Source organism: Alligator mississippiensis, chromosome 3 (assembly GCF_030867095.1).
Source record: "Alligator mississippiensis isolate rAllMis1 chromosome 3, rAllMis1, whole genome shotgun sequence".
Taxonomy (NCBI): domain Eukaryota; kingdom Metazoa; phylum Chordata; order Crocodylia; family Alligatoridae; genus Alligator; species Alligator mississippiensis.
In genome coordinates, this window is record NC_081826.1 from 135,052,746 (window position 1) to 135,068,355 (window position 15,610).

Consider the following 15,610-nt stretch of genomic DNA (forward strand, 5'->3'; position numbering starts at 1 on the left):
TTTTTGTCTGGGCCTTTAAGGGGTGAGAGAGAAGAATTCTTTGTGATACCTTTTATTGGACCCAACAGTGTAGTTATGAGAGTTCTTGGACAAGGTTTCAGGCATGTGTGCCCTTTCTCAGGTCACCTTTGTCAACTGCCACCTCTGGCCTGAGGAGGACTGACCTGTGTTAATTCATCCCACTGCTGCTAAAGGGTTGCCAATCCCTACACTAAAAGATTTAGATTTTGTTGACTTATCAACTCTGACAGCTCAGGCAACAGGCAAATAAGGTCTGAAGGACTGTCCAACATCATAGGCTGATTTAGTAATTAGTTATGACCCTCCCCCAAGACGCATCTTATGAAAGTCCAGCAACACCCTGACTCAAGTGTTGCTTCAGAAGGCAAAGGAAAGCAAGCAGCAAGTCAATTCAGGTGCTTTGGTAGTAAGCAGCAAGCACATGGAAATGCCTAATAGGAAATAAGACTAGAGTTACAAGGCAACAGATGTTTTTGTCAGTTTAAGATTTGCTCGTCAAAATATTTTTCCTCTTAAGCTCAAATTGTGAATCTTCAACTAGAATGCAACCCCTTATTAATAAAGAGTTGTGAAAGCTGCCAATCTTCTAGAGGTGCAGACAGATCAAATGCTGTAACAAACTGGTAACTGTTAAACAGAATTAATCTATTACAGACATCAGGATTTGTCTAAGATTGACAGCTCCTTATTCCTGAAGTTATCCAGAAAAGGAGATATTTGGGCCATGTGCTCAGAATGAAGTGAGATTATGCCACAGCAGCTGCTCTACTGGACATCTAAAGGACTATCTAAAAGGAGCCAGCCAAAATACTTTAGATTGCACATGGTAGAATTGTTGTGGATTTCCAGTTTTTTATTAAAACAAGGAATAAGATATGGGGTTTTGCAGACAACAGCTTCATTCAGTGGGACCCTGCACCAGTTTATCTATTTTGTATATTGAAGAAGGCAGAATCTTGTGGGGCAAAATTTAACCACGTAACTAAGAAGTGTCATAAACGGGGATCTGGGTTTTCCATTTCCCACAGAATAATAGACAAAATCATGGATTTCTCATTTTTATCAAAGAAAATGTGGTTTTTCCCTTTTAGCAGAGAAGCCTGCAGATTTCCCCCTTCTGCAAGGAGCTCTGCAGGCTGGCTGAGTTCCAGCCTGCAAGAGCTGATTGCAAAGGGTCAGGAAACCCCCAACCCTGCCCAGAGGGGGAAGGGGCAGGGCCTGAGCCTCTCAGTCAGCCAAGGCTGGGCTGAGGCTCAGTCTTTGCTCCTGGAGCCTAAGATAAGTAGGGCTTGGGGGTTGCAGGGCAGGGCTGTGGGGGGAGCTGGCTGGAAGCTAAGGGAATGAGGAGGTGTTGGGGAGAGACATGGAGTGCCCGCCAGCTGGGTGGACACTCTGGGCGGGCAGGGATGGAGCGCACCCTGGGATACGGTGGTGGCTTCTTACCTGGAGGAGGGGTGCAGTGGGTGCCACCAGCCCCACGCGGCATACCACCGCTCCTCCCTGCCCCCAACCTCAGCTTGCACCTTGTGCCCAGGACGAGGGCTTGGGGGGCGAGGGCCACAGTGACCCTCTGTGGTCTGGACGTGCACCGTTCGGGGTGGGGGGTTCACACACGGCAGCCGCCACTGCGCTGCACCTCCTCTGCCACCCCCCACGCTGCCTTCCCACGGCCAGCTGCACGGCTCCACATGCATGGATCTGCAAGCAAGTGGTGCAGGGCACAGTGGCAGCAGTACGGTGGCAGCCACCTTGTATGGGCTGCACATGTGCCACCTGGCTTGCCAGCAGGTGGGGAGCTAGCACGCAGCGGTTGCCACCATGCTGCCTTCGCACGGCCAGCCGCACAGCTTTACAGGCATGGCTTTGCAGGCAAGCGGCGTGGTGGTGGTGGCAGTGGTGGCTCGCACACTGCAGCTGCTGCCACGCCACTTGCCTGCTGCACCCTACATTGCCTTCCACAGCTGGTCACACAGCTCCGTGGGCACGGCTCTGTGGGCAGGCGGTGTGGTGCAGTGGCAGCTGCTGCATGTGACCCTCCGCCTTTCCACCCACCAGCCAGCTGGGTGGCATGCAGCCACCACCCTACGCTGCCGCGCCGCTTGCCTGCAGAGCTGTGGCTATGGAGCTTGCCTGTCGAGCTGTGCGGCCAACCGCGGGTAGACAGCGCAGGGCACAACAGCAGCAGTGCAGTGCGGTGGTGGCCGCCGTGTGTGAACACCACTCCCCCCCCTCCGGCTTCCCGTGTGCAGCCCACAGAGGGGCACTGCTGCCCTCTTTGCCCGCTCCCAGGAGTGGAGCTGGGGCAGACACCTCCCATTGATCTGCACGCCCCACCCCACCCCGCCCCTTCCCCCCCATACGTACTTAGCTGCTGGGGTGTGCACCTGAGTGTGTGTACCTGCATGTGTGGGTCTGTCTGCCTATGTCTGGGGGACTGGAAGGCTGTTGTCAGGGGAGTGAGGGGCACCAGCAGGGTTGAGGAGATTGTGAGGGGGAGTGAGGGGCTCCAATAGGGCCAGGGGGCCTATGGAGGGCATTTAATTTTAATTACACATTTTGGGTTTTTTGTCAGAGAATTTGCGATTTTCTTTTTATCAGGGAAAGCCAGGATCCCTGGTCACAAGGCATTTGAATTGTCACACATTTGGATTGTACTAGGCTGTTGACAGATGTTATTTTTGCAGAACTTATAAGAGTTGAAGGGAAAGATGTGTGACTCCCATGTAGTGCTACAAAAATGGTGAAAATGCTAAGAAATGCTTCTGGATGAAACAGGAACAGCTCTGTAGTGCTACGCTTTATAGTGTGACACGTAATGTCTAAACCAGGCGTAGGCAATGTTTTTTGGCCGGAATGCCAAAAAACCCCACAATGTCTACCTTGGAAGGTGCTGGAGTGCCAACATGCTGGAGCCCGGAGCAGCTGTTTGCAGCCTACTGGCTGCAGCCACCCAGAGCCCATGCCCAGGCAGCCTCCTGGCTGCAGCCAGCCCGCGGAGCCTGGTCGGCTTGCAGCAGGGCTTGCAGCCTCCCAGCTGCCTGCTGGGAGCAGCCTGAGCTCCCCAGGCTGGTGGTGGTATGCCAAGCAAAATGGCTTTGTGTGCCATACTTGGCACGTGTGCCGAGGGTTGCTGACCCCTGGTCTAAACAGTTGTATGTAGTACTACAGAGGGTATATTGCTCCCTAGCATCCCACAATGCTTTGCTCTTCCTACCTCTCCTCCAAGGAGGGAAGACTGCGGTGGGCTCAAGTGGCACCCTCTATTCCCAGACCCAGCTGTCCAATGAGTGCAGGAGGCAGACCAGGCTTGTTCATACAGATCAGAGCAGAAATGCACCTGGGACCTGGGATTGCAGCTCTGCTTGCAGGCACCAGTGCTACCACAGCAGCAGCAGGTCCCCCCCCATCACTGGCCTGCCTAGTCCCCCTTTCCCTGGTGAATGCAAAAAAATAGCAGGTTCAAACAAGGGGATGCACTGTCACTAATGTTTTTCAGCTTGATGCTTGAGAAGGTTATAAGAGGCACTGAAGGAGGAGGAAAAGGTCTGAAGCTGAATGGACTGTGCCAGCTTTTTGCGCATGCAGGTTATATTTGCCTAATAGGAGAGGAAATGGAAACGGATACAAAAGAATACAAAGGAAATGGAAAATGGAAAAGAATACAAAAGAATACAGAGATCATAGTCAAACACCAAAAAAGCTGGGCTAGCTGTCAATGCCAGGAAGACTAAATACCTGGTCACATCCAGAAATAAATTTCAAGATCACAGGAACATAAGGATAGAGAATGACAATGTGGAAAATTTAGGAAAATGTAAATATTTAGGAACAATCAAATTTTGAGGACAATCAAATAATTGAGAAATCGAGGCAAGAATTTACAGTGCTATTATGCTTGCTGAACCTGGATAAAATAATGGCATCAAGGAAAGTCTCAACAGACCTTAAACCCCAGCTTTATAAATTGTTTAACCTGTTCTTTTATATGGATGTGAATCCTGGACTCTGACAAAGGCAAATGGAAGACATCTGCAATGTTTAAAAACAAGGTACTAAGGAAAATATTTGGTGCAGTACAAGGAAACAGAGTATGGAGGAGAAGATCTAATCAAGAGCTTGTGGACCTTACAAAAGACCTGATGACTTGAACAAGAGCAGAGATGAAATGGGTTGTCTAATTGTTCTGTGCCCCCTCTCTTACTAAAGATTGTCCTTTTGATGATGGTCATGTTGGTCCAGAGAGCTTATGAGAGCTCTAAATAGTGGACTTATTTAATTCCATATTCATCTCTGCAGAGGACCTCCTGACTTCCACTTAAATTGGTGTTGGGACCCAATCCCAAACCATGAACCCTGGGGCTCAGGGACCAAGCACCAGCTTAGCCCTTCACTAGGCTGCAGCTCATAAAGGAACGCAGAATGACAAGGAAAGCCCTCATTTTCCCCCCCCCCCCCGCCCTTCCACTGCTGGCCCCTGATTGGATGCTCCTCCCTATATAAGGCTGCTTGTTTTCTGGGGAAGCTTTCTGAATATCAAGACTCCTGCTGCCCTTGGACCCCACCTCATTGTTCCTTTGCCTCCTTGATCTGCTTCTAGATCTGATCATACACTGCTGACCCTGCTCAGACTTCAACTTTTGCTTCTGCCTCATGGCTCAGATCTGACCTGGTTTCTCCTTGACCTTGCTCTGCCTAGCGTTTTGACCCTGGCTCAAATTCTGACCCGCTGCCCCTCGGTTCTTTGGCTAACAGCGTGTACAAATCACCAGTCCAACCACCTACTCTGCTGTGCATGACAGTCCATTAATGTGCCTGAGATTTCTCTTCTCTTTATTCAACCCTAGGTCAGTATATGGGATAGCTTAATTACATTATCTAAATATTAAGAAGGCTCTGAGTTCTGAACTGGATAATGTGTAGATCTCCATAATATATGTAGTTTATGGAAGTTATGCTAGGGGGGCAGTCCACTTCCACTGCAGAATTGTCAGGTTGTATTGGACTGCATGCATACCTGATATGAGCATGCACATGATCTGAATACCAGCAAAATGTGAAGTTACATTCTACAAGATCTAAAATGGCTTGCTTTATATGTGCTGGAAATCTATTCAACATAGAAGGGTATGTAAGGACCCTTCTTGCATACTTAAAACAGCATCCATGCCTTCAGTTAATACTGCTTCTTGGATTTAGGCTTTAGAGTGGATCTCATTTAGAAGGATAGAAGGAGTATAGACCTATCTCCTGATGCAAGATTCCTTAGACCTACTTTACTTAGGTCTACAGAACTACTTTCATGTACATATTCTCAAACTAGTAGTAATTACTGGAGCTAATACATTGTGAACATTTCTAACTATTACCTTTTTTTTTTCATTAATAGGAACTTTAAGTATTGAGTTTTATACCAATTATGAATGGATTTAGATCTCTACACACAGATCTTTTTTCTTTTTCTTTTTTTGTCTATCAGGCCCATGTCAGCAAACTTTAGCATGCACACAGCTTTAGTGTTTTGGGTTTTTTTCTATATTGTTAATATCTAGTTCATAGTAGTAACTAGAAAAGCTTTAAACTTCTGGGAAGGCATTGCTCATGTAACATTGCATATTGTGAACTGGGCTGTGTATCTTTTTATTCAGCACAAAGGACAAATGTGAAATCAACTAATGACTCAACTGTGAATCTTAGGGTGTGGACAGACATAACACTTGAACCTTTCCAAGAATATAAATGATTAGGAACCTGTTCACATATGTCCCTGGACAGAAGTGTCCACACACACGTAAGTGTTCTCATATTTTATGGATTGCATTGCTGCTAAAATGCCACTGCGGGGTGGGGAGTAGAGTACCCAGACCATCATACCTTCCAGGGGTCTATCCAGAGTTTCTTCAGATTCCCCTAGAAAGGGAAGAACGATCTGGATCAGGGCAGGGGGTTGGAGTGGAGGAGCTTGTCTGGAGACTGTGGCACATGGTACCCAGGGGGCTAGGTGGTCTGAGGCTTCCCCAAGAACTCCCCTGTGCGCGGGGTGGAACCTTCAGGGCTAGGATAGCCGCTGGCGTGCAGCCCAGAGCAAGGAACAACACTTAGTGAGCTAATTCACATCGAGCATGGGATTGACAACCATTCTGTTCTATTAAGTGACCATTGCGGAATGGCTCTGTTTTCCCCCACCGCTGCCACCCAGCAGATGTCAGGGCTTTACTGTTACAGACGCAGCCACCCACCCACCACAAGCAGGGGGCGACAAAGCCCGGATCATCCCAACCTGGCAACCTGCTCCCACCTCAAATAAGCCTGGGTTCGCTGCCCAGTTTCCATAGCAGGGAAGTTAAACTGTTGCACAAGCTTTCTGTTTCCCCACCACTGTGGACTCTGTAGTCAATACATCTTTCAGCAGTAGAGTCTTGATTGCATCTCAGAGTAGCCCCATTGCCCAGCATGGGTTTTTGGGGCAGAGTTGTATAGTTTGGGATTTCCAGAGGACTGACCAGATGCTAGGCATAATGGGCTGTTGTGTCCATGTGTAACATTGAACCAGTTCAAGGAGGACCAGCTTCAAATAGTACTTGATTATCTTAGTGTGCTTTTGAAATGTTCCAGGAAGTTTAAACCGGTTGAAAAGGGTCTGTAGGTCTAGACCCTTGGGGTTTAAGGTGTGTTTAGGATGCTCTAAGCAGTACGTCTGTCCACAGCCTTTAGGCCTAAAAAGCTAGTACTTGCATTAATTTCTAATTTACTATGTAAGCATAGGATTAAGCTTTAGGTTTTTGAGTGGTTGGACTTTGAAGTATGAGAAATATAAAGAGGATGTGGGTATGGAGATTTCCAAAGAACCAACTATCTTAGTTGGAAATAACTTGGAATTGCACTCCTCTAAAATGAAAATAGCCTGTTTCTTTTCTTCAGACCTGCAAATTGTGCGGGCCGGGCCAGAACCCGGGCCCTTTCGTCGCTCTGCACGCGGGCTGTGGCCGGCAGCCCGGGCAGGCCAGGTCGGAGAGGGCGGGCGCCGAGCTAGAATTAGGCACAGACACGTAACGGTTGATTTTAAGATTGTTTACTTAAACCGAGATGGTCACGGTGCAGGCTGGAAAACTTGCTTGAGTTGCAGTTACAACAGAAAACACGAACAATTACGTGGAGTTTGCTAGGCTCCACGCAGACAGAACTCCGGATGTCCAGGACAAGCATGCATCAAAATAGAAAACTCGTCAATACGTCTTATAGAAAGTTACCACTCGAAGACGGGAAGAGGTGGGCGGTGGATCAGGCCGCCAAACTCCTCTGAGCAACACACAGGGTTTCTATTACCCTGCCGCGCACACCCAGAGTCCCCACGAGATGGATGCGGAGTCCTCTTCGGCTTGGGCGGAAACTGCTCAAGCCTCTTATACGGCTAGCAGGCCAATCGCTAGCCGCCACATGGGAATAATTTAGCACTAGCCAATTGCGGGGCACGAATTTGCATGCGAAGAGCGGGAACTCCTTTGCACCGTGCATTTCTGTGTTGCAAAGAAAATGCACCCTGCAAAGACAGCTGCAAAGTGGTGGGAACACTCTCCTTTGCACGTGGGTTCTCTGTGCAGGAGAACTCCTCCGTGCAATGAAGCTGTAAACCCACGGGGATAATTCTTAGTGCCGAAGCACACACAAAAAATCAGACCTTTGGGTCATGACACAAATGTGTTATACAAATTTACTAGCCAAGCATACAATTAACTTTAATTTAAGCTGATAATACAAAAAGTATTATATAGTCCTCAAAAGCTAACTTAATTTAAACCTTGACATCCAGAGCTGACAGATAGTTGTCTTTGGCTAGAGTTCAAGAAATCACATAACTATATTGATTTGTGAAATTTCAGCTGGCAGATTTTAAGAATTACTTCAGCCTGATAACCTCTTTGAATATACTGTATGGGCCAAATAATATGGATTAACAGTATGTATGTATGTATGTATGTATGTATGTATGTATGTATGTATGCATGTTTAGATATAGAAAACAATTCATGTGTAAATCATATACTTTGCAATAGATATGCCATATCTACATTAAAATCTTTCTGGCTGCTTAAGGCTTTTGAAAAGCTTTAAGTGAATTTTCATATTTGAATAATTTTGTTTGGGAGGGCCCCAGATCTTGCTCTTTGTGCTTGATGTAGGGAGGGGACGGTGCCAGGCCCAGGGCCTGGGCCTGGTGTGTAGGGTTCAGTCTGGCCCTGTACCAGTTACTGGCCTGTGGCAGGACCAAAAGGTTAAGCACCCCTGCTCTCAGTGCTTAGAAATACGTTTTTAATAATCTGCTCCAGAATCTTTACAAATATCAAGGATAAACCGACCAGTCTGTATCGAGGTTAAACCAACCAGCCTGTAATTTCCTGGGTCCTTCTTTCTTTTTTAATAAAGACAGGCACTATGTTTTTGCTCTTTTCTGGTTGTCTGAGACCTGGCTATCTTTAAGTTACCTTTTTTTGTGAGCAGAACAACATGAAATAGTTAATGCATCAATCCTTCCAGCATGTCAATATTGAGTTCTGCTGAAGTAGGTTTAATGGGAAGTGTCCCTTCTTTTTTTTTTGTTTTAGTTCTTTTGAAACCTAGTATGAGTAAGACCTGAAACATTTCCATTAAAATCCTTAACCAATGGTGAGAATAAATTCCTAGCATCTCTCCTTTCTCCTGGAAGCTCGAGAGGAAAACCATATATTGTATAATCTCATTTTTTACAGTTTAGTTTCATATATGAGTAGTATAGTTTTTGGATGCTGCATACAGCTTTACTGGGTACTTTAGGGAAGCTTTGTTTTTCTTGGATTTTTCATTCACTGGCAAATAATATAGAAAATCTGGATCACATGTCAAGACTTTTAAACTTAATTGCCTTGCTTTTAACCTTCAGGATCAACTGCACAGACAAAAAGTACACCAAATTAGTGCATCTGTTACTGTTTTTCTCTAACATAGCAAAGATGACATTAAATCTAAACTTTCTTATTTTTGTAACTTGTACTATTTATATCTACAAATTTTCACTTGTATCAAAGAATTCAGTTGCAGCATTTATGCCTTATTTTGTGCACAAACACTGTTCTGTGTAACTTAAGTCTCAGTCCTTTTTAAAGAAGCATCCTTTCTCAGTAGTAAATTGCCTATGTTAATTTAATTAAAAGTTAAGTAGCTATTTGTTCCTTGGTATTAAATTGTTTAAACTTCTACTTAATCACATTTGGAAGAGCCTGACTGTTAATGTCACTTTATTTGTTAATGTCATGTCTCTTAGTTAGAATAAACTACAGACAGATGGTGCGAAAGGAAACCTTTATAGCTTCTTTGACCAGTGTTTTCTGTACCCATAACCTAGATAGCTAAAGTTCTGTAAATGTATTTTATGATGTAATCTGCTCAATCCTTTTACCCTTGGGGGAAATTGTAGAATATGGAAGCAGCAAGTACCACCATGTGTTTTATGTTCCCCTGCAAAATCATTCATGTTATCAGGAGCATGGTTTAATGCAGTTTGGTTTGTGGTTACTTGCAGGTAGGCACTCCGTAAGCATTCAGATCTTGTACTTATCTGTGTATAAATAATTCATTGATGTTTCAAAAACTGTTGGTTTCTATTTTTAATGGAGGTAGAAATTCCAGCTCTCCGGTAGTGCACGTATTTTTAATGGCTCTCCTGTTTTGAATAGGACGTACACCAAACTTTGCGGTGATAATGTAGTGGTGTTCTCGGAGTACTTTGTGGCAAAATTAGTGTTTATACTGTGATTGTGCTTACATGAAGCTAAGATGTAGAGTGGAGAAATAGCAACTAGAGGGGAAGCTACTCTGTAAATCTATTGTGGCTTCTGTTTTATTGGTATAAATCAAAGGTGTCAAACTTATTTGGCCCCACAGGGCTGGATGAGGGACTCGGGGCTGTTCTATGGGCTGGATAGGGACCAACCTTCTGTGATGCGTCTAGTGTCTGTGGCACCAAGTCCAGCCTGCACACTGCATGCAGCACTTGCCAGCCCTGGGGTTTGCTTTGCACATGGTATGCAGGCTGTACCTGATTCTGCTCAGCATGGGGTTAGTCTGGGGCATGTGTTACATGCGGTGCCTGCTCCACACCAGCCATGTGCACTAGTTCTGGGGCCTCTGGATCGGGGGTCCAGGCTGCACATGTGCACCAGAGCTGGCGTGAAGGGCCATTCCAGTGGGGCACCACATGCACCTTATGGCCTGGACCAACCCCCTGTGCTGCATGCAGTACCAGATCCAGCCCACACAGTACATGCATAGCAAGCCTCAGGACTGACACATGGTGCACACAGCCCAGGAGGCCAGCATGCAGCTCCCCACCAGACCAGCCCTGGATGCTGGCTCTGTCGCATCCCAATCTGGACTGGCCCCAGAGCCAGCATGCAGACCTGGTCCAGCATGGTTGCCACGCTCCAAATGGAATCTGTGCCGTTTGCAGTATTCGGGGTCAGTCCGAGACCCATGGTTTGGATCATACGGCTCCACAGACCAAATCCAGCCCATGGGCTGTATATGACACCACTAATATAAAAGCCTGTCTTTTGTGTGTGCGTATGTCATACATCTTTTTGTGTAGCTGTATTTTGTTCTAAGACACAGAGGCAAAGAGAATCCTGTTTACCGAAGACAGCGAGCAATGTGGAAGCTTGAGGAAGAGTTGTCCGATAATGATGTATAAAACACCACGAGGCACAGTTTAAGAGCCAACTGGCTAAAACAGAAGCACAAACTGGCAATTTGATAAAGTCAAAACATGAAAATAGCATACAGAAGATGCTTTTTTCCTTTGGTCTTAGAGGCTCTTTCATCAGGACTTGTTTCTGTTGAAAATGTTGAACCTGGGCATTATAAAGCAAAATAACTAGTTTTAGTTTTAAAAGCATATTCTTGTTTCAGAAAGCTACACACTCATGCCTTTTCTTGAGGTACAGAGTAACAGTACTAACCAACAGAAAAATGGACCTAACCGGTGAAGGGTGTGTTGAAGCAGACAACAGGTATATACTCTTACGTTAACCATCTTTGGTCTGATGGTTGTGCCGAAACATTGAGGTGTTTCCTGTTTATAGTACTGGTATTTCAGCCGTTACAAAAAACAAAGATTCGTGTTCATGCTTATGGGTAGGGACCTACCAAAGTCACGATTTTGCATACTTCGTTAAACCGGGAGGCGAGGGGGGGCAGGGAATAACTCACTGAAAATAAAATGCAGGCTTCCCAGTCCCCAGGGTGCTGCAGCAGCCCTCCAGGGCAGGGAACTGAGGAGGGATGGCTGCCACCCTCACCCCTAGCTGCTGATTGGCTGCAAGGGCTGCCTGTAATGTGGTTCCTGTCCCCCGCCACCAATCACTGACGAGGGGTTTGGCTGCATGATGGACAGCACTCACAGCAAAGAGGGGCAGGGACACTGGGGCCCATCAACCAATCAGAGGCTGGGGGGCACCATGCTCCACCCACAACATGGCTGCCAAGCCCTCGTTCTGCCCACAAAATTGGTGGGCAGCCACCTCAAACTAGGTAGGTCCCTACTTACGGGTATTTGAAGACACTCCTAGCTCGTGACTGGAAGGCAGGAGTCCCCAGTGCAAGTACCTGCCATTAATGAAAGAATTTAACTCTTGAAAATATCATGTCTTCCTTTCTCAGATGTGAAATATTGTGGGTCCAGTATTATTAGCCTTGCTAACCTAGACTAGTGAAAACACTGTCAACCATAGAATTGCCACTTCATTCCCTAAGTGGTCAAAAAGGACTTGTTGAAGACTTTTCAAAGTGAGCTGTAGTCGACTTCAGTTTTCCTTCCAGCCTCCAAGCCCTACAGAAGTAGCCAAAAAACGACTTCCTCAAATAATGGATTTTCTTAGCCTGTGAGAGTTGTTGGCAATTTTTTTTGAACATGGACAAGAAACCACTGTGCCCATGCCTACTTCAGGTACCTGTACTTTATGTAATTAAAACAAAGGTTACAAATATTGAATACCAATATTAAACATTCCTCTGATCAACAGTACTTTTTCAAGCAAAATATCAACTTGGAAGTGAGTCCATATTAAGATCTAGAGTAGCTTTAGGAAAAGTACTTTTAAGGTAACTACTAGCACCAGAAAAAATTACTTAGATTGTAACACAAGTGGATTGGTAGCTGTTGCATTACCCATTTGCATTAATCCACTGTCTTCATCTAGAAATTATTCTTAAAAATTCTTTATTCCTCTTAGGTTCAGACTGACAAGCTGATGGCTGGTGAAAAGCAGCGCACGGCACTTTGGGAAGCATTTCTGGAAGAACAGCAAAACAAACAAGCAGAAGTGGATGAAGAGCACAGAAAAGCAATGGAACGCCTTAAACAACAATATGTTGACATGGAGAAGGACTTGGCTAAATATGTTTCTTTCTAAGAACTTTCATTTTTCAATAATACCTTTTTTTTTTATTCCAATACACTCTTGTTTCAGACTGTTCAATATTGAGGCTTTTTCAGAAAGCCTATTCAAAATGGCAAAAAAACCCAATTCTCCTGTATAACAAGTTTGGTTTGGGAAGTTTTACATACCTCTAACTTTAAGTGCCTCTACAAGCTTTGTTTTTTCAGGATGACTGGAGTGCCAGTATTTCTTTATTTGTGGAGCAGGTGGAACCACCATATCAGTTCAAGAAGTTGCAAACTGGAATTCTTTGCTTATGAAGACAAAGTTGTCCTGTGGGGTAAAAAAGCCCAATAGAGTCTGTACTCAGTCAGTACAGACCCAGAGTTCCATCCCAAAAGAGCTAGATACCAGTCATAAAAGGCAGAGAATGAACAAACACATAAATTCCATTCACTAGCTTGAAAAAAACCAGCTGGTATTGCAGCATAGAGCGAGTGCATTTTGAAAATTCAGTGGTGAAAGACCAGAATGTATTAAATTCGGCTGCAGTTATGGTTGTATTTTTTGGATTTGTATGTTGTGTGTTTTATAAAGTAGTGGTTTAGTATAAACTGCTCACTCTAGCAAACACACCTTAAGAAATCTTGGGCTACAGTGACTCCTCTGTACGACTGGCTCACAACTCTTTACCTTTTCAATTCTAAGCAGCCAAAAGAAGACACAGGGTGACTTTCAAAAGTGCATCAGTCCTTCCATTTGTATTTTATTCAGTAAAATGTTTAAGTATTGGTCATTCTGGTGGTGCTCTCAGTATTGTCTGCTTTGTTCGAACCTACTACCTGTAACCTGTTGTAAAAAACGTTACAACAGTTGGGGAAAGATCTCAATCTCTGTTTTTGTCAGTATTGAAAGTAGTGTTAAAGGTGAAACATCTACAGTATTACTTTGTGTTCTTATTAACACGTACTATGGGGCTTGTGCAGCTCCTGTCATTACTGTTCCTTTTACCTTATTTGAAATAGACATTTAATAGCAATATCATTAAAGAACTTAAAGCTTAATTATCCTTTTGTAAACCATGTTACATGAAATGCAATAACATTGATGAAACTTGATGCAAACTAACTTGAGGTACAGGAAATTTTCTCAAATATTTTAACTACTATGCAATATAAAATAGAAACTGGTAAAAAAAAACACAGTCTTTGCTCGTTATCTGTGTTGCAAATGCAGTATGCTGACAATGGTTGCTTGTGTACGTTCATGGCTTGGTGTCAAACCTCCGTTCCTGGCAGCATGTTGATAATGTGATTAAAGTTAGTAGAGGAGATGGAATAAGTATTTGAGATTTCTTTCAATAACACTGAATTCCTGCCAAACTGCTCTATCCGCTACTGTGGGCCTGACAGCTTCATCAATCATCGTCAGGTACCTGGACTGCAAAGAGCACTTGCCGACACAGAGGCATGCTGGAATGTTGTTAATTCTCAGTTGTGGGTGGAAAAAACATAAATGGATCCAAAGTATCCCACACATGAAAAAAAGGGGGGGGGACTTCCAAACGAAAGCCCCTATTAACTGCAAGGTGATTTCTGGAATGATTCTAACCATTTTATAGTCACTGATGAATGGATGCTGTAACAGAGTATTCTATAAAAGCCTATTTTTTTTTTTAGTATCTTGCATCTGTTTTGTATAGCTGTATTTTTGTTATAAAACATGGATAAGGAGAACCCACTTTACCAAAAATGGTGAGCAATTTGGAAGATTAAGGAAAAACTGGCCAATAACTATGTACAAAACACCACTAGGTACGGTTTAAGAGCCAGCTGGCTAAAACAGAAATGCAAATGTCAATTTGATAAGATCAGAACTTGAAAATAATATACAAAAGATGTTCTTTTCTTTGGTCTTAGAGGCTCTTTCATCAGGACTTGTTTCTGGTGAAAGTATTGAACCCAGGCGTTATAATGCGAAAGAAATGTGGTTTTAGTTTTGTTTAGTGTTTTTGTGGGGTTTTTTTAAACTTTGGAATATGTAAATATATTCTTGTTTCAAAGAGCAAGACACTCATTTTTATATTGATGTTCACAGTCACTTTAAAGATCAACCAAAAGCCCTGCCTTCCACAAGATGTTTTGTTAAAATGTTCTTAATTCCCAAATATTTCTGGTAGAATTCACTTAGATTTTCAGAACTGCACAAAGTTGTAATTTTTGCCTCTTTTGTTTTACCTTGTTGAAGGAAAAGTAGAGCTGTGGCTTTAATACTTCCCATTTGAGGGCTGGCTTGGCAATGATACAGATGTTGAAAGTCTAGTGTATGCTTTGGAAATGCCAGCAATGGGATTTGTGCTCCTGAATCCATGGGTGCTTTTGAAGATCTGCTTCTTCTCTTTATTATGAGAATATTGCAGTTAATGGAATGTCCCTTCAGATGTTCTTTAACATGCAATATACCTATTTGTTGACTCTCCTTTTTTTATTATTATTCATTTGGGGACTGTATAAAAATACTGAATTATTGAATGACTTGACTGAACTTTGAGTATTGTGTGCTGTAGTTCTTGAAACAGATTAACAATGTATGCACGCTTTGACTGGGGAGAGGCTTGGCAGAATGGATGAAAAAATGCTTTGCTGTGAAATGTAAAAAGAAAACTGTTGGGTTAGTTATTGCGTAGAAAGCTCAGTACGTGCATTGTGTATGAACGCAGAGCTTTTAACCCTATCACACTTCAGTATCTGTTTTGCGAATAAAGCTGTGGTTGTTGATGCGTCACAATGAAGGACAGGGTGGCTTGGGTTATTTTTTGGGGTGGGTGGTGTCTGAGTTGTGGGTTTTAGGGGATGCTAGTCTAGCATCTGGAGAATCTGTCTGACCATTTGGAAAAAATGCAAAAATAAGGGAGTTTCAAAGTCATAGCAAGTCACACAAAAGTAATTCAAGGCCATTTTACAATGCTTAAACTACGCAAAGTTACTCAAATCTGCAACAGATTTGAAAATCTTTTGAGTATTGACAATTCCCATTTAAATCAGAGTCCAGTAGACTCTTCTGGGAGTTGAATCTGCTCCTGGATTATCTCTCTAATTGCAGAAATTGGCTTCACAATCCTGCTCTTTTTTCAGATTAAGACTGTAACTTTTAACACTACAGTTAACCTGCCAGTATTATCA

At 43.9% G+C, this 15,610-nt stretch overlaps 1 protein-coding gene across 9 annotated transcripts in view; it reads left to right on the top strand.

Annotated features, from left to right (window-relative positions):
* The window catches only part of BLOC1S5 (biogenesis of lysosomal organelles complex 1 subunit 5), a 31,193-nt gene extending 15,974 nt beyond the window's left edge, over positions 1-15,219 (top strand). For 6 of the 9 annotated variants that reach the window (XM_059724447.1, XM_019491115.2, XM_059724445.1 and 3 more), the window contains one exon: positions 12,282-15,219. In XM_059724447.1, coding sequence (XP_059580430.1) covers positions 12,282-12,461 — 180 coding nt within the window. In that variant the 3' untranslated portion in view covers positions 12,462-15,219. The other 3 variants (XR_009460873.1, XR_009460874.1, XM_059724444.1) reach the window with 3 other exon arrangements.
* Positions 15,220-15,610: the final 391 nt, after the last annotated feature.